Source organism: Schistosoma mansoni, chromosome W, assembly GCF_000237925.1.
Source record: "Schistosoma mansoni strain Puerto Rico chromosome W, complete genome".
Taxonomy (NCBI): Eukaryota; Metazoa; Platyhelminthes; class Trematoda; order Strigeidida; family Schistosomatidae; genus Schistosoma; species Schistosoma mansoni.
Genome location: NC_031502.1, coordinates 39,264,220 through 39,283,497, shown reverse-complemented (window position 1 = coordinate 39,283,497; position 19,278 = coordinate 39,264,220). Strand labels below are relative to the sequence as shown.

Here is a 19,278-nt window from a genome sequence, read left to right as displayed (position 1 = left end):
TTTTTGTATAGTTTTTTAATAATCTTCAAAGCCACAGAATCCCGTTACAAACTTATCCAACCAAATTAAATATAATCGATTTGACGGCTTTTGCATTATAATGAAGTTAACTCTAGAGAGTTATTTCCTAATAATTAAACTGAAGTAAGATGGATTACTTGTCTTTGCTTATATTATCTTGTGATAAATAACCATCATAATGTAGATGTCTAATGCCACCTACCACGCATTCACGTCTAGTTTGAAACGAAAATGTTGATGTATGATAACCGTTGAATAAAATTATTGAGATAGATTTGTGGCTTGGAGGTATACAGGTACCATCTTAATTTCTAGGCCACTTATTTCCTGGTTCGATCTTTGATAGACATTTCTGAGGAGTTCTGAACTGGAAAATTAAGTCCTGTTTTCTAAACTTCTGGAACCCAACTCGATTCTTTATAAGAACCTAATAAACAGTTACAGTATGGACATTTTAATCATCAAACACATATGATAACAATTGAATCATGACTGTGATATAGCTAGACCACCGATGAAAACCTGAAGCACTAGGGCGGCAGTTTTGTCCTAGTATGAGACTCCTCAGCAGTGCGCATCCACAAACCCCCCATGTGGGACTCGAACCTTGATTATTAGGTCTCGCCAGTGAACGCTTAACCTCTAGATCACTGAGCCGGCATACGACGGTGTCACTCTCAAACTTCAATCGGTCCATGATCTTGCGCAACCGCGTGCAGGACCGTAGATATGCACCGCTGAGGAGTCCCATACTAGGACGAAACGGCCTTCTGGTGCCTCCAGGTTTTCAATGGTGGTCTAGCTTAGATCGACTGGTAAATTAAGCTGTTAAAATACTATAATCTTCACAAATCTCTATACTGAAAATATATGTTTTAGAGAAGAAATCTAGGGAAGTTTTGCTGCTATTGATATTTACATAAAATGAATCAGGTGTCTAATATATTATTCTCTCAGTGATACTGTATAAAATGTCCAATCTTACAAAGTGACCAAGTGTTGAATGATCTATTTATTTCAATCGAAATAGAAATTTTATGTAGTCAACCACATTTTCGGCATTTCAATTCAGCTTTCGGTTATTCTCTTTTACTTTAATCGACCTTTATATAGTGATGACTGGTATTTTTCTAATATGACAAAATTAGCTTAATCTGTATAGTTGTGGCATTTACCGCATCGATGTTATAATCTTTATTATGTATGATATTTAAAAGAAAAATCATAATAACTCAACTGTTATTGCTTGATACATCACTTTTTAAGAATCAATTAATCTGTCGTAATGTAATACGGCTTAATATAGATCATACTCATGTCATAAGTAAATTCTATTACTGTCAGGCAATCTACTGCATAATTTATAGGATAGTTGAATGCAGTATGAATGAATCTCTTGTTTATATTTTTCTGAAATAAATATCTAGCTATTAGATGGATATATTTGTAACTGTTATAATGGAAAAATTAACTGCGTTATTATGATTGTACAGAGATTAGTAGACTTTGATGTCAACTGTAAATAAATAATATTTATTCAAGAAAACTATTCTCCAAGATGCAAGAAAAAATAAAGTTGGCATGCAACATGATATGTGCAGTGAATGATGTACTTCGACTGATCGTTTAATTTTTGCTAGTATAATGACTGAAAAACCTTATCGACACAACACTTCCAATTAAACATAAATGTTATCTCTTAATTTGGTTGAAAGTTGAATTCACTTGTTCATTTCAGCTTTACACACTTTGTTACATCTATGTTTTTGATGTGAACAAAGAAACAAGAAGCCTTGACAAATTACGGAAGCTATTTTTGGGGACGTTATTTCATTTTATTCAAAGCTTGTATAACAGTAACATTTACTTTTGCTCCTAGTCTATTCTACAGATCATAAGCTTTCGTTTAATGTGTGTTTCACTGCCATAGCCTTTTCTGTTGCAAAGCTATTGTAATTTAGACGTAACCTTTTGTACTCCATTTTCTACTCTAATCCCCCAGTTTTGGACATAATTGTATTTTCCTAATTATTGTACGTTTGGTTAGGTTAGTCATCTATTTATTCATGCATCTTTTTACACTAATCGGAATTCCGAATTCAGGTATCAGATCGGGATTGGAATAAAGCAAGTAGTGTTCCAGTCGTTTTGTCTTCTCTCTCGCGCGTGCTTGTCAGCCGATCAGGGATAGAATAGTTTTCGTCTCTCCACCCCCACTTCGAACTCACGCATACTAGCCTCAAGGTTAAGCCAGTCAGACTATCGCGTCGAGGTCTTAATCTACATTAGACAAGTTATCCTCGACACAAAAGTGGGTAGACAGATCAAGGACGTAACAGTTATATTCCTGTAATTTTTTGACTATATTACCCCTGAATTTACTCTTCTTTGTAGAGTAAAAAGAAAACAAAGTTAGTATGACAGTTGTTAACGTTTAGTCTAACATATCAACAATAGGATAATCCGACCCACTTCAATGAGAGATAAACCTTTTTAAGGTTTTTATAAACTAAGGTAATGAAACTAAGTGCTTAAAATGTACAAAAAGTAAGTTACTTAATATTAAAAAACTATTGTCAAATAGGTAAATAAGAAAACATTTAAATAAACTTACTCTTTATTGATATCTGTTTCTATTGTCGGACTAGATTTAATGTGTGGTTCTTGAGTAGTTCCTTGAACATCAGTTGACTGTTCCCGATCATGTTTTTTGGTTGTTCGTAATCGGCGTCGACTAGCACTACTGTGATCAGATCGAGATTTGGACAATTTATGAGATGATGATCTTGATAATGTTTTATGATGATGTAAACGATGATGTGATTTTCTTATTTCATCTTTATTTTGTTCATTTGGTAGAATTACTTCGTCATTTAGCTCTGAAGATGTAATTTTCGAATGAACTTCATCAATACTATCTTTATTGTAAATATTTTCAGCAGTGTTATCATCTTCACGTTCAGTAGCATCACAAACAACATTATTTTCTTTCGACTTAGTTAGATTTAAAATAGGATTTGATAAACTAACTTTGCCCATAGTTAATAATTTTTCATTAAAACGCTTAACTTTAACTAGTTTCTCCGTCAGTGCACGATGTTTAGCTAATTCTTGTTTTAATTTACGTTCTTGTAGTTTTAAATTGGATAAAAGTTCTTTTTGTGAGTTTTTAACATCTGATAACTTATCGGCGGAAATCATGGTTGGTGAATATTCTAAGTTAGATTTTAGAAGATCATTTTCATCTAGTGAAATCTTCTCTAATGATTTACTGCTTGAAGTTGTTGATTTATCATCACTAAGTTCATCTGAACGATCATGTTTTCGATCTTTTTCAGATTTATGATTGTGGTGATGATGACGATGATGATGATGAGGATAATAAAGTGATGAGCGTTTGCCAGATGAATGATGACTATGACTGTGATAGCGATGATGATCTGAATGATGAGAGCGATGACGTTCTGGGTGTTTATGTAAAGTATGCCTTTGATATTGGTGTTCTGATGCATGGCGTTTATGGTGACTATCTCTTGATCTTGAAATGCAACGATGACAGTAACAAGTTTGATGACGATAGTAACCATGCTGTTTATGAAAGGAGCTAGGTCGACTATGGTGAGATCTATGTGTATAACGAGGATATTCACAAGACGAAGAAGTAAAAGAGGATAAAGAATAGTCATCGTAACCATGTCTATGAACACGTTCACATGAACAACCTGCACTAGGAGTGTAATCATAGCCAGAAAGCATAGAATATGAACTTGCTGAGGTCGATGAGTTAGAACTGAATGATAAATCTGTACTACCCAGTTCAATTGAATGACATGAAAGAGGGAGTGATGGTGAATGAGATCTCGGTGAACGTTGAATCAAATCGGTTTGAGAACGCTCACTTGCCATATGTGGTTTGGTTTCAACATTATGTTCATGACCTAAATCAACTGCACTGTTTATTTCTGTATGCTGTTTATCTTCCTTTCGTAATGCTTGAGTATCTGTATCTTTAGATACTTCTTCTGCATTGTATACTGCTTGACTTTTCTCTATCCACTCTTCAACTTGTTTCTTACAAACCTGTGAATCTTTTGTGTCTGGTACTTGAACAGTCTCTTCAACACTCATACCTCTAACATTTGTAATCATTTCTTCTTCTGATTCAGAATCTAGGTATATAGGAGTACGTGGGTGTAAACCTAAAAATGTATATGATAAAAAGAAATCGATAGACTGAAAAACTAATAAGGTACGAAGAAATGAAGGTTGCACAATAAAAGTTTAATAAACCATTCGAATATATAGCAATGAATAAACAGTGTAATGATGTTGTCAGGTTGCAACCGGTTAAACACCTGTCCTTGAGTATTTTTTTCACAAAGAAACCTAATAATCCTGTAGAACTAGATAGACTTCAAATTAAATCGGCAATAGCAGTTCACGCCATTTTCAACAATAATCAAATTGATTTCAAAAATATCAAAATACTACAGAAAGGTTTTTCCAATTACAAAGAAAGAAGAGTAGCTGAAGCTTTCCATATAATGTTTAATCCCACTGCTCTCAATAGAAAGGAAGGCCTTACCATACATCCTACTTGGACTATCTATCCTAGTCACCAAGTCTCATATTATTTACAATTTCACACCATTACATTACAAAATAAAAATCTATCCTTTGTCATTACAAAGGTCACACATTTTTCTTCATTAACAGTGCATACATACACACAAAATTACATACATGTCGCTTATGAATCACCTTGACCGAAATGAAATGACGTGACATTGATTTATTCAAACCTGTTTTTGATTGTTTGCCTAATATTCGTGTTGTCCGTTGTACTATTTAAACTTGGATTAATGTTAATTTGGTCATTTATTCTCTGAAGAAGTGACTTACACTGAGTCACGAGACGTCAGATAATCTAATTTTTCTACTCATTGGGATATTACAAATATATTATTTATTTATAACAATCTACCCAATGCTCAATTTATTCAAAATTATCAAATCAAAACTTGGTAATGATACCTACAAAAAATAAAAGATGGATTGTAACCAACTCAGGTATACCATTTATATTTGAACAAATATTGTACTGTTAGCTATCTAATTCTAACCAGACTTTATCAAATGAATTTGACCAGAATAGGGTTGAAAATTGTTGAATTCGACTGAAATCACGAACCAATCGAAGTTAGATAACCATTGAAAACCTTAAAGGACTGGACTGTCACCCTGTCCAAGTGTGGGACTCATAAGTGCACAATAATGAACTCTGGATCAAAGGTCGCGCGTGGATGCTTAACCTCTAAACCACTAAGTTGGCCCCCAATAGTGCTTCCAGGTTTTCAATATTTGTCTAATTTTGATAAATTCGTGATTTCAATTAAATGGATTTTAGTTATGAGTTCCTCGAACATCCTGTTTATTCCTTCTGTAACATATCCCTTATTAAGATGGTTGGACAACATAAAATGAATAAAGCTCTAGGTAATTAAGCATATACACGGAAGTGATATATAATAGTTAACGATTAGTTAGAAAACTGATTCACAAATTATCACTAGTAATCTGTTTGAAAAACTTTCATACAGAGGATTCTCAGATTATTAGTTGCCTTTGAATACATCATTAACTTTGTGTTACATTTTCTGGAGAAATAATACTCAAGATGGTAATTTTTTTCATTTGGAAATCCTTTTGTTATATTTTTGAATTTGATAAAGTTCGTTTAGTTATCGACTGATCGAAATGTTCTATACAAATGAACCCCATTAACTTCTATATTGTATATGAATCATTGAAGTTTGTAATAAAAACGAACAGAAACGTTTTAGAACAATTATTAACACGGTTAGTCGTTAGCACAGTTGAATAAATAATGGACTAGTGCTTATTTGTATTAATCTGTTAATAATGACTTGATATTTTTCTTAACAAACATTAATAATCTCCTACGTATTGTATTATTAACCACTTTAACTACAGTTAAAAATCATATTGGTTAAAAGGAAAGTTGCATTTTAATTTATGTAAAATACTAATAATGACAAAATTTAGGGTTATCAACACTAACCTGACATTGAATCATATGTTGGAATAAGATTTGAAATATTCACTTTTCCCGTCGAAGTGGCCAACTCTATTTCTTCCACTGCATTGGATTTTGTTGATTCACTTGGAACTGAACCAGCAGCAACAGTGGTGGAAGTAGTAGTAGTCGTAGAAGTGGTACTGCTAGTTATCAATTTACTGTAATTAGGGAATACTACTCGGTCATTTGTCACATCAATTTGTTTAGGTTTACTCTGTGAGTGAGTTTTGTCTCCAGCCTGAACATTCATGTATTAAAAAGAAATTTTGAATTGAATATTTTAAAACAATCTAGTCACTGAACAGCATAAATGTATTCACTATCTAACCCTTATATACACATATACGTGTAGTGTAATTTGCTAAAGCCTGTAGTAATTATAGGAAACAAGTTTGGTGACTTTTGGATCGAATCTAAGAATAAGGATTGAAAACAGGAATCGATATAAATTTGTTCTTTTAAGTACATTGTTGCTAGGGTACTGAAAAGTGATGAAAAGACTGTCAAAACTGCTGACAATAGGGAGCCTGATACATTTCTGTAACTTTCTCAGTTGATAAAATACTTTTTTCATTTACATGTTTGACGGTTATACGTAAAATAAATTAGGACAGAATGAAACATTTGTATTTTGATTCCAAAGATAAATGATTCGCTAAAAGTTTCTAAAGTTTCAAAGTAATTCACTGAATGGGTTAATGTCAAATAAATAACTATCATAAGCCAATTGATACGTAACGGTTTATCATTTCATTATCAGAATCTTCGACGGTATCCACATGCCATTCTGCGAGGGAAAAACGCCGTACATACTTGTCTCGTAACAAAGTATGATAAACATAGACCAATGAGTCAGAATACAGTAACCTGAATTTTTTCTTCAATCGATGTGTAATCATACAGTGTACTAGGCAAGCCACGATTTCATCCCATGTCTCGTGACCTTCAACTAGAACTTCGAGAAATTCACTTTTGATTCAGTCAAATGAATTATATATTTAATGCTAATTATCACATTTTATGAGCTATTTCAAAGGCTGAAGCGTAGTCATAACTCTTGGATAGGTATGCTAGTCTGTTTTACTAAATTACCCAACTCTGACTGTTCACTGTTGGACCTATAATTTTAGTTATTTTCAACTCAATTCTTCATTCATGAATTATTCCTGAAGTATTGTTCAAACACTGATTTCAGTTATGTTCCTAGATCCTAGTTACGTTTTCAGGAATGAAAAACAACATACTTTTTGTTTGATGAAATTACTGTGTATGACGTTACAATGCACTTGATGCTGAATGTTATCTTCAGAATAATTCAGTTCATCTTTTTTGATGGAAATTAAATGATGAAACCATTTTCACCCTTATAAGTAGAGATGATGAATTTTTATTTTACTATATTTCAAGTCCAGTAAATACTAGCCATTGGGAAAACAGGTAATCAAATGTTACATGTTGATGGTTTTGTAATATCATGTTCACAAAAAAGTCTGTTTATAATACAAATGCTATTCTTAACGAAACATGTCAACAAATTCAGAGGTAAAATTTGGTTGGTAAAAATGTTTATTAGCATCACAAAATATGTCATTGTGATTGTTAAGATGAGATAAATAATGTGCAAATTGCTTTGAACTTAAGCATCTGATTACTTTAGGCTTATAAAAAGCTTATGTTCTGTTCTCTACAATGTTAGACTTTGTTTATTAGAAGACATTTACTGCGAAAATCCTTGATATCCCGGGATAAAATCTCGTTATGTTCTACGAAGCTTCTTTTTATATTAGTTATTATTTTAAATCTGTCTGACTTGTCAAATAAAAAAATTCTTTCAAAACTTGATATTTCAACAAAGGAAACAAGTTCCACTCTTTACTGCTAGAACACAAAAATATAAACTTTTATATTTTGATATTATTATTCTTTTGTGATCTCATCACTGAAATCAATTCTCGTAATTCCGAGCCTGATCTTTTTATCGCACCAACTTGACTATTTTATGTCTATTTTACCTAATTTGTAATCTTTCGCAAGTTATAGATCTAGAAAACAAAACAATACAATACAATATATATATATATATATATATATATATATATATATATATATATATAAGATGAGGGAGGATAAGAAAAATCCAGTCATGATTGGAAGATAAGAATCATCTCAGTGAAACCCAATTATTTCAAGAAAGATTAGCTTAGTTTATTCTATCTTCAATTAGGAAATGACTTTATAAACCACAATTATATTAATACATTTAACAGTAAACCATATAATGTCATCCACTTAAGCCTAATCTGATAAATAAGGCTTTGTGCTTTTTTATATTTTATCAAACATCATACGCTGATTAAGTTCATGATTAACGCGTACTGTTGATATGATGTGTTATGCAGGATAACCTGAAAAACATACCTTTTTAGGCTCTTGTACATAACCGTCTGTAGGCTGTTTATTATTCTTTGATTTTGTTGTACTCAAATACGGACGATTTGTATCCACAGTGAATCCAGCAGATCGTAAGTCTTCTCTTAGTTTTTCAAAAGTCTCATTTGGATCCTATTTAATAAACAAGTAAAATCGGAGTAAATGAAGTGAACTTTAACAAAAGAAGTAATGTTCCAAACCTATACATCTATTGTTTATGAAGTGTGAGGAATTTTGACTTATTCAGTTGATTTTTTACTCATTTCTACATAATTTTATGTTGAATCACACTCACTTATACAATTTGCAGTAAATTGTTTATCATTTACTTTTTCTGTTAAAAAATATAATAATATTTAAAGCAATACAGTGAACGGAATGTGAAGGCATTTCCCAGGCATGAGAATATTAAAACATTCATATAATCTAAATTATTATCGAAGCTTAAGATTTTGTGTAACTTTGACGAAAAATAATTTAGAAAGCATAGAAACGTCTAACTTAAGAAAACATGTCCGAAATCGATCACAAAAACATGACATAATATGACTCAAAATCAAGTAATCCAGAAAACTTAGCGACTTAGGAATTAGTTTCAGTCACTAAAATATTTTTATGCTTGCTTTGCTATAATAAAAAAATGTATAAACTTGGACAAATGAGCTTTAGTTTCTAGCTCAAAGATATTTTGTTTGAAAAGGGTGTAGTGGTTTAGTCCGAAAATTAGTTGTCATTATATTGTTGATATGTTTGCGGCTTTTCTTGACTTACTCAATGACAAGAAACGGAGAATTGAAAGAAAATTAAAAGGAAAAAAATTACAGTCTGTCTGCCTAATGAGGGGACAATGATCGATATTCTTTATTTTATCCATAATTAAACTAGTATGGTGTTGTAGCCTATAAAATAAGCTATTTAACTTGTAGAAATTATTTAAACCGATCAAGAACTGTGGTTACAACTATGAATTTTCTTTATATCTGTCGTCCAAGATTATTGTCAACAAAAAACGAAGAGCTGTTTTTTCATGAACTATTTCTTCTTCAAAAGATTCGGTTTACTCAATTGATAAACAAAAGTATCAGTCAAGTGAAATGAAAACAGGCTACTGTAGAAGTAAATCACTTAAAATAACGTACTCTGTAAATGATTGGTTATAAAGAATAAATTAAGAATATAGTAAAAAAAATGTTATTTCTAATTTAAATATTTTTCTGAAAATGGTATTAGAAGCGAACAATTTCCAATTAGAAGTTGGAATTTGTTGTGAACTAAATGAAGCTGACCGCTATCAATCCCAAAATCTCCAAATTGGTGTTTAAAATACTGTGTTCTTTAATGAGCATAAAGTGTATATCTTATGGCAAGATTATCAAACTCAGACCAAAAAATAAATAAACGTTTATGGAAAAGAATAATCTTGTCACATGTTTAATCTAATGATGAGTAATTGTATGATGTTACGTTTTCACTGGTAAAGTTTTCAAAAACAATTTTTCAGTTTATTTTTATATTAATTCCGCCTCTATCTCTCCTAGGGTTACCGCTGATCCCAAGCCCCGGTAAAGGAGTAGGGTTGGACGTGGGTCAGCAACCTCATCTCTTAGAAAACGACATTGCTTAAAAAAGCTAACCGGCTGGTATTTTTATATTAAAACGATTGCTTAAGTTCCGAATGTCATGTAATTCACACTGTTTGGTTCCTATTGAACATGATCCCTCATACATTTTTGTATTTCAGCATCCTCACTTGAGTATATAAGCTTCTTTTCACTAGAGTTATAACTCATAAGAATAGATATAATACAGTAGCGTTTTTAATTGAGATTTAACCTACTAACGTTATTATGTTAACTATCTAATCGACTATCCAGTCAGTATCACAACGTTCTCCAAGAAACAGCTTTCTTAATTAGAAATCTCCTACGACGGCGACATAGAGCTACAATAATAATGCTTTAAATTCTCAAAACGGCAAACGGTAATATATTCCTAAATGACATTATTTTCGAATCTGATATTTAATATCTAAGCCCTGTTCAAAAAATCGTTTTAAATTCATCGTTATGTCATATCAATTTCACGCATTGAAATTTAATTCCGAAAAGTCATTTTAATAGTTATCGATTATTCTATTGAATTAATCTTTGTACTCAAGTGTTGTGGTTTAGGGATGCGCTGAATACGAAGTAAAAAAAATAAGAGTAACTCAACAAACTTAATCATTTTTACAATACATTTGAAGTTCATCTATACATTTAAAAACATACACACACGCGTTTGACACTAATATTCACTGAAATCAACGACTCTTAGTAAATAGATAATCTTCAAAACCGTTTGGAAAATAACTGTTAACAATACTAAAATGTTTATGACAAAACTAAGTTTAGCTTCATTTCCACATTCAACAAATTCAAATTTTACAAGGTAGAGAAAACAACAGTAAAATTTTATCTTTATAGTGAATATATATGGACTTAAGCATATTTTTTTGTTCATACAGAATATTCAGTATTCATAGAGAGTTGTGATGATTATTTAGTCTGTAGGGCTTCCTTATGTTAAGCTCGAGACAAATTATCGCGTATATCAATATATGATGTATGACATAGAAAAATGACAAGTTAGGGATGTAGGCCGTTAGATCCCAATCTATTGGCCTGTAGATTAGACCGTCGTACCGAGGCTTGAATTTTCTTAGCTCTATATAGTTTGTGAGGTGATGGATTTGCACTATTTGTTATATCACTGATGATAAAGATTTATCATTGAGAATATAGTTGAGAAAGGGAAAATGAGAAGGTATGTGTAGAAGAATACTGTGACTCAATATTTGAATATAATGAACAAATGTATTTCGGACGTTGCAATAGATTCTGAGCTGTCATCAAACTTTGTTTACCGAAACAACGTATAATTGTGACTTTTACTGTGGTCGTTAAAACTTGGTTTCTAAAATGATCCTTTAATAAGCTCATTCTCAATTCAGACTCTCCTAAAGCTTATTTTAAGAATCGGAATCTTAATAAGGCTACCGCAGAATAGATGGCTAAATGGAAGAAACTTACTCAAGGTTATAAATTCTACTTTCATTTTGGTTACACTATATACAAGAGATGCTGTATTATCACTTTCAACGAACGCTATCAGTTTATTGGTTCCCTGGATAAGTGTTATCCATCACTTCATCTATTCATCTAATTCATTCTGGAAAAAACTTTTGTTTCAAGATTTTTTAACAGCGAAGAGTAAACTATGGGGCAGTGGAGGGATTTACTTATAGAGACTCTACATCCAGAGGCTGGATAATGGATTTTTATAACTTTCTCTTAAGGAGTAGAAAAAGAAATTTGATTTTTTCCCTTAAATTCATTCGTCTTGAAAGTTTTGATAGTGGGAAACACAGAAGAGGAGCCTCAACCCATTGCAGTTACATTTATTATGTCTTTCAATTTACTTTTTATTCTTTAAAAGTACAGAACGTGTTTAAGACAATGTAGTAAATATTTCAGATAATGATAGCTGGATTTATTACCAACACTGGTCGGCGGCCTATGCTCCATTGGGAGTAACAGGGGTAAGTAAGTAAGTAATTTAATACCAGGAAGCTTGATACAACATAAAGTTCCCAGTACCGAATGTGCAATATTACAAGATATCTTTCATCAATATTGCAAACTGTGATTGTTCTTACTATATTTTAAAGCGTTTCTAACAGTCAGTATCTTCTATTTATGTTCAATCAATAAAAATTTCCACCGGTCCAGCTGCTAGAACTTTTTAATACCATCCACAACAAATCAGGTGCTCGAATTCTTAAATACTTATATCTCCTGTCTTATTTTCTAGGAACGAGACGTTGAAGAAAATATACCAAGAAATCTAATGCTTCTATCTGAGCTTTTCAGTATTCTACGTACATAGTACATACAGTTAGAAGTTGGAATTATTTAGTTCAAAAATTTAAAACAAGTAGTTCACAACTGAGATATATTCACCGATGGAAAATAAGTATCTCAAACATTTGGATAGGTTCGCCATAATTGTGCATTGATCTATTTCAATCATTTTAGCATTAACGCTAAGAGTGGTCAGTGTTTTGCGTCTTACTCACACTTTGTCATTATTTTGTCTTATCTTAACTGTTAACCTAAATCTAGTTAAAAACATACTTAGCTGTAATCAGGTCAATTTATTTGAATATGCTTAGCGTTTTGAATGAAAAGAAACAATAAAATTTTGCAAATAATTTAATGTAAAACGACTAAAATATCAAGAAATCAATCCACTGACAAAAAATCTGAATTAGTTGTGTTAAACACCTGGTAGCATTTCTATAAGCAACCATCTTTAAAAGTCGTATATTCTAACCAATGACAGTTCGCAGTCCATTCATGAATGGATTTAGTGTTGACTGTGAAAACATTTTTACTCAACATTGAAGGGTGTCGAAATGGATACATCACTGAGTGTATCCATCATCTTTCAAATGTTTACAGTCATGAAACTGAAAACATTAGAATGTTTAATCATTTTTTACCCGTGTTAAAAGATCCACGGAGTGTAAAATAACTAATTTAGTGTTTTTCATCAAAACTTTGTACATAAAATAGTAAGTGATGAAATCCTTTTTCTACAAAAATATCAAAACATCTTAATAATCGAAATATAGTATATTACTACGTAGGAGAGCATGTATAAGCTTTTTGAAAAAAGACAATTGACTTGGAACAATCGAACAAACCCTCAAAAAAGATTCATGTTGTCGAATTCACACACTAGGTCTAACAAAAGATTATTTATTACAAGACGTTTCAAACTGAGAATTATTTTTAGTGAGAAGCAGTGACCAGTGGAGTTCAACCAGGTCTGTTGGGAAATATCAACTCACTGAAGACATTGGTGAGTGGTTGCTTTATTTCGTGGATTGAATGAAGTTAGACATTAACACCGTTGGATGCCGGCTTAGTGGTTTAGTGGTTAGGCGCTCGCGCACAAAACTGATAGGTCCTGGGTTCGAATCTCGCGGGGCGGGATCGTGAATGCGCACTTCTGAGGAGTCCCACAATAGGGCGAAACGGCCGTCCAGACCTTCCAGGCTTTCCATGATGGCTAGCTTCAACTGACTCATGATTTCAACTATATAATCATACATTTAGTATTCGTACGGACGTAAGTTAAATAGATGGCATATGACATGTCAGTTTTTTTTTAAACGAACTTGAAAATCTAATCAGATGTCTGTCACATTTTTAACAACTTCAGAAAAAATAATTAAATAAACGTCTTAGTGAATTCCTATCAAGATAATAACTTGATTTAAGTCATTACAAAAGTATTATTATTATAATAACCACAAAGAAATCATATTATTTGGATATTTCAAACATCAATATTTCTTAATATTGTATGTTTCTTTTAATATATTACCTATTGATAAATTTACTGAATTCTAAGAGAGATCGCTAATGATTCATGCTTACTCAAGTCTGGGTAACTGGGTTGTGTTTACTGACCTAATAAAGTAGTTTGAAGCACATAAACCGTTTCCCGTTAACTCTCTACCGACAAGATAAATGACGATCAGATATTCAGATATTCAAAGTAATTTGAAATAAAATTTCAGTAAAAATAAAAGTTAACCTAGGTGGTAAATACTATTTATGCACAAATTGCCCTAAATATCTAAAATATTTATTATTATTATCCAGCTATGATATATAATGTATATGTAGTCGGCTGTATAACACAGAAATGGATAAATTGTTTTACATCATGACCGCATTAGGACTTTTGTACTATATATATATATATATATATATATATATATATATATATATATATATATATATATATATATATATATATATAACCGTGCTAATGTCAGTCTTTTGATTCAATAACGATATTTTCCGAAATGTCATTTTTTTTATGAAGATGAAGATCTGAAGTAAGATAAATTTTAGATTCACTGCCCTATATGTACTTACGAACAAAACCTAATTTATTATTCTGTTAAATAAGTAAAAAAAAAGATTCTGTAGTGGATGTTCGTGTGCTTATTTGAATACATTTGTATAGATTCATGATGTATGTCTACATGTCATCCTGGTTTCATATGGATTTCAAAATCCGCCCTTATAAAATTTATCTCAAATGGCCGAAACAAAGTGATAAATATGGGTTTTGAAAAACAGTGAGCTAGAATTTTTTCAACATTCCACAAGTTAAATGACAGTGATGAAAAGAAAATAATATTTGGTATTAATTCAAACAAAGTCAATATGTAATGCAATAGTTGATCTCTAATTGGTTTGTATTGAAGTTGAGTATTGATTAAATCGCAGAAATTATATAACAAGATTATGCTACTGATAACTTCTGTTGTATTTTACTTAGCTGGAACTCTTACAAAGGTCAAAAATGTATAATGATAAATGTCAAGTTTACTGATTAATATGTTACCTTATTGATAAATAATATTCTTACTAAGTCATCACTGGTCATACAAGCTTGTTGAAGTAATCAAGTTTACCAACTATTGGTATGTGGTGTGTAGTTTATCTCCACACTATTAAGATATTATTAGACTTATTTCGCTGACACCCTAGTACACTTTTTGAATGAAACGCATGAAACACCATCATAATGTTTGTGACTGTCGTGTTGTGTAAACAATCATTAAAACAAATTCAAACATAAGAACCTTTTCGTTAGTGACTTTTGGTGCTTAATTGGAACGCATGAGAATGATGTTGAAAACGGAGCTTGCTGTATCTTAGACCTAAATAATCTAAGAGAATGCTTTGGTATGGTATTTGAAAAAAGGTATTCTGTTACGTATAATTCAATGTTACTCCTTTGAGTTTAGAGCTCAGCAATCAGCTATAGAACTGGCACAAATTCTCCAAATATTTTTGTTTTATATTTCATGATAATTTTAAAGGAGATCAGAATGTAAAATCCGTCTGGAAATGTCAACAAGAAAAGTTTTCTTACCATATCACCTCGGAACCGTTCATCTGAATAAGGTTTACTCGATGACTTCTTAGTTTGTTTGGAAATTTTCTCATCACTCTCTTTATTGTTCTCAGTGAAGTCGTACATAACGGCCGGTTTCATTTGATCACCTGATAACCCCGACGGTTTAGAAGTAACTTTCTTCTTTGTCGATGTTACCCTTGGTTCAGATTTGCCACTACCAGATGGTTTCAAAACTTTTGTAAAAATGTGAGGATAATTCGTCGCTAAAAATTCAGATCCATATATAGTTGGTTGTGGTTGATCTTTCGTCGACCTTGTTGTTGCATCATGTTTACCGATAAGTGAAGCACATGCTGGATGATGTTGATGATATTGTTGGCGCTGTGCTTCATTATGATGATAATGCCAGTATGGTGGCGGTATTGGATGTTGTAAGTGCTCATGTGTTTGACGTTTACTTGCTATAGTATGTTTGTATCATTTATGGAAGTAAATCAAAAACAAAATTAGACTACAATTAAGATATTGTTAATGAAATTGTAAACTCTTGTTAATAAATCAAAAGGATCAGTACAGAAAATGGTTATTCTTTATTCCCATGATTATTTAGTACTCAAGTTAAGAATTTCATACAACTTCCAGTACAAATCACATGAAGCCTATTAACTGAAGTAGGGGAAATGAAACTCGGTAATGATATTCAGTCTTATTTAGTAGGATGTTAAGGTTATAAAAACTACTCAATTGTATGTACAGATTGAAATTAAGTGAAGCTCATCTTTATTTTCTTTTGAATGATCGACAACTCAGTAAAATGATATAAATTTAAAACTAGGTGAAGTTATATAAATTAAACTTCTGACGGTTGTAACTGTTACTCAGCTGTCAAAAACACATAAAGTGGAAGATATTCTTACTTGGTGGATAGGTAAACTACTAACCAAAAATATGAATCACAGCAGAAAATAATCGTTTACAACGTATCTTTACCTATAAAGTCAAAAGGTCAGTTTATATGTTGTTTAAATACCCAGGTAAAAAATGAATTCTTTAGATGCATCTGAACTCAGCAACATTTAGTTGCTCATAAGTAATGAAAGGTGCTTAGTTATGATTGCAGATATCTTTTAAATTGAATAACAACTCAAATTACAACAGTATTTCAATAGTGCAAATTCGATATATTCATAGCCTACATATGTGTATAATTGTCAAATAAATGTATGACTGAAATATTTAGAAAAAACGTTTTCAAGTATCACATGCAGAGTGTGACAATCAAAATGACACAAACTACCAATAAATAACCAGAAAGTACATGACAATAAATTATTATTTATTAAGTGATTATAACTTTAATGTACTTCTCAAGAAAAAGCCTTTTTTCAATTTTTATGTCAACAAACTTCCTAAATGAAGGAGATATTTAATAAAAGTTTTGCTTACATGAATGACGCAAATGTGATAAGTTTAGTAAATGATTAAAAAAAGTTCCAGCTTAAATGTACGTAACATAAGTAATGCCTTTTTCATCAGTTCATTTAATCTATCACATCATTATTTCAATCTCAAATTTACAATACATTTGCTCTTCGGAGTGATTTTCTTCTTGCCTTCTAGTGAAATGAAAAAGGATCTGAACGCCTGAACCCTTTTATAAAAACAAACTTTTAACAAACAAGTCAATTCTCTAAATCTTGTCCAGTTATTGTAAACTGTTCTACATATGAAACTTCAATCTTTTACTCTTTTTTAATTGAAATAAGAATTTCTATTTTTTCAGTAAATATAATTTCCCCTAATCTTTTTAGCATACCTCAGTTACACAATTTAGTTACTGATTAAAATGTATGAAATTTTCATACCATTTGAAGTCAAACAGAACAGAAAAATAGTTTCATTCATTTGATCTGTCAGAACTAATTATATATATTGTTGAGTAAAGAGAATTCATTTTATTACTCTTTTAATTGTATACGTGTTGTTTAGAAATTGTTATATTTGAAAAGAATAGGTAAAACAAGGTTAAAAGGAAATCCTCTTTGTTACCTCAAGATGAGATTATATATTTAATGGAATCACAAGAAAACACCATACACTTGACATTCAAATTACTATGTAACCAATATTTATAAAATAAAATATATACAAAAGTACGTTATTCAGTGATAGGGTTGCAGTCAGACTATAGAAGCTTCAAACTATTTTAGATAAAGATGAGTAATTTTTACTCAATTGATTATCCATTAAATTGCTTGATTTAATTCTGTGGACTAATTGTATATATGCTTCTGATTTGTTAATCAGCAAAAAATAACACACATGGATGTTGACTCAAAATTCAAAAGTTTATCAATAATAAATTGGATTTAGTGAAATCTGAATTTTTTAATCAGATTAGAAGTATCCTTTTAATACACTGAAACTACTCCTCCTCGCCATATGACCTAAGAGTTGCAGTTGTGTATTGAAATGATGGAGATGATCTGATGAATGGCATGAGATCTAGATGCTTCGCAAGAGTTGGTTAACAATACCTACATAATCTATATTTTTTAGATATACATTCCCATTTGAAATACTAAATGTTTAATACTCTTTATAAATTATTTTATACTATTCGGCTTTTATATTTCGCTTTATTGCCAACTAAGATTGAAAACACTAGCATAATTCACTTTGTGAGTTTCATATAGCGGCCTGTTTAAACATCTGGGCTACCTGTTCCTGTCATCTAGATGTTTCAACAAGTTATCTAATTTTGTTTGTTTTAATACATCATTATGCCTATTAATCGCACAACCTATTCAGGTGCGTTTCTAAAAAGTGTAAGACCTTTCGCTGTAAAGGCTACGGAAGGCCTAATCAGAGATATCGTGGTTGATGGCAATATGCATCGAGAAGAATGTACATTATCCAGATGTCGATTGACTGAGCTGCTAACTTCTAACTAACGATCACTCAATATTTATCATCGGGAAGGACGAAGAAGTAAGAAACGGAAACTTGTTGAAGTACTTTGTGCTGGGAATTCTATATTGTACCAAAAATATAATGTTGAATAAAGCTAATAATAATAATATTAACTTTTTATACCTTTCATTACTAGTTTGACACGATACATATGACGCTTATATCTTATATTGAGCTTAGTTGACTGGGAAATATGATAATGTGAACAATTACTGAAAATGAGTAGTATGTCTATCGATAATTCGGTTATCTACTTGACTTATTGCGAATCATAACACCAGTAACATTTCTGTCTCGCCGTATTACTGATAATGAGATATCGAATAATCATACAGTTATGATTGCCTATACGTTAAACAACCATGTTTTCCCGGAGTACGTTATGAAAACGATTAGGTAAACAGGTATCTCATCAACAGTAAGTATGAAATAATGTGTTTTTTGTTAAATCAGTACCTCAAATCTTCGACTAGAATCTGTCACTGGCCAGACCACTTATATTATCTAATAAAAATTTGCTTTAGTTGGTTAGAAACATATTTAGGTTTAACTAATGTCTGAAGAATATCGTTGGGTTTTACCAATGTCGTCAATCGATGTTATGTTTTATATTTTGCACGCTTACCTAGGAGTAATTAAAAAGAGATTTATTCAGTCCACCGAGTGTCTACTAAGTCAGACTAGAATACCAACAAAAGTTGATGGACATCGGACATGGAAAAAAAACAAGAGAACCGGATTACATGAAATGAAATTTCTGAGAGTCC

The 19,278-nt window shown here is 31.4% G+C and overlaps 1 protein-coding gene across 1 annotated transcript in view; it reads right to left on the bottom strand.

The window, feature by feature from the left end:
- Window positions 1-19,278, bottom strand: part of Smp_135190 (hypothetical protein) — a gene marked incomplete at both ends in the record, with an annotated part of 48,653 nt that overhangs the window by 10,607 nt on the left and 18,768 nt on the right. The window contains 7 exons of the mRNA XM_018789654.1: window positions 2,636-2,712; window positions 2,887-3,015; window positions 3,052-3,350; window positions 3,921-4,220; window positions 6,104-6,359; window positions 8,540-8,683; window positions 15,554-15,999. Of these exons, the coding sequence (XP_018655075.1) occupies window positions 2,636-2,712; window positions 2,887-3,015; window positions 3,052-3,350; window positions 3,921-4,220; window positions 6,104-6,359; window positions 8,540-8,683; window positions 15,554-15,999 (1,651 nt within the window). The remainder of the gene's footprint in view (window positions 1-2,635; window positions 2,713-2,886; window positions 3,016-3,051; window positions 3,351-3,920; window positions 4,221-6,103; window positions 6,360-8,539; window positions 8,684-15,553; window positions 16,000-19,278) is intronic.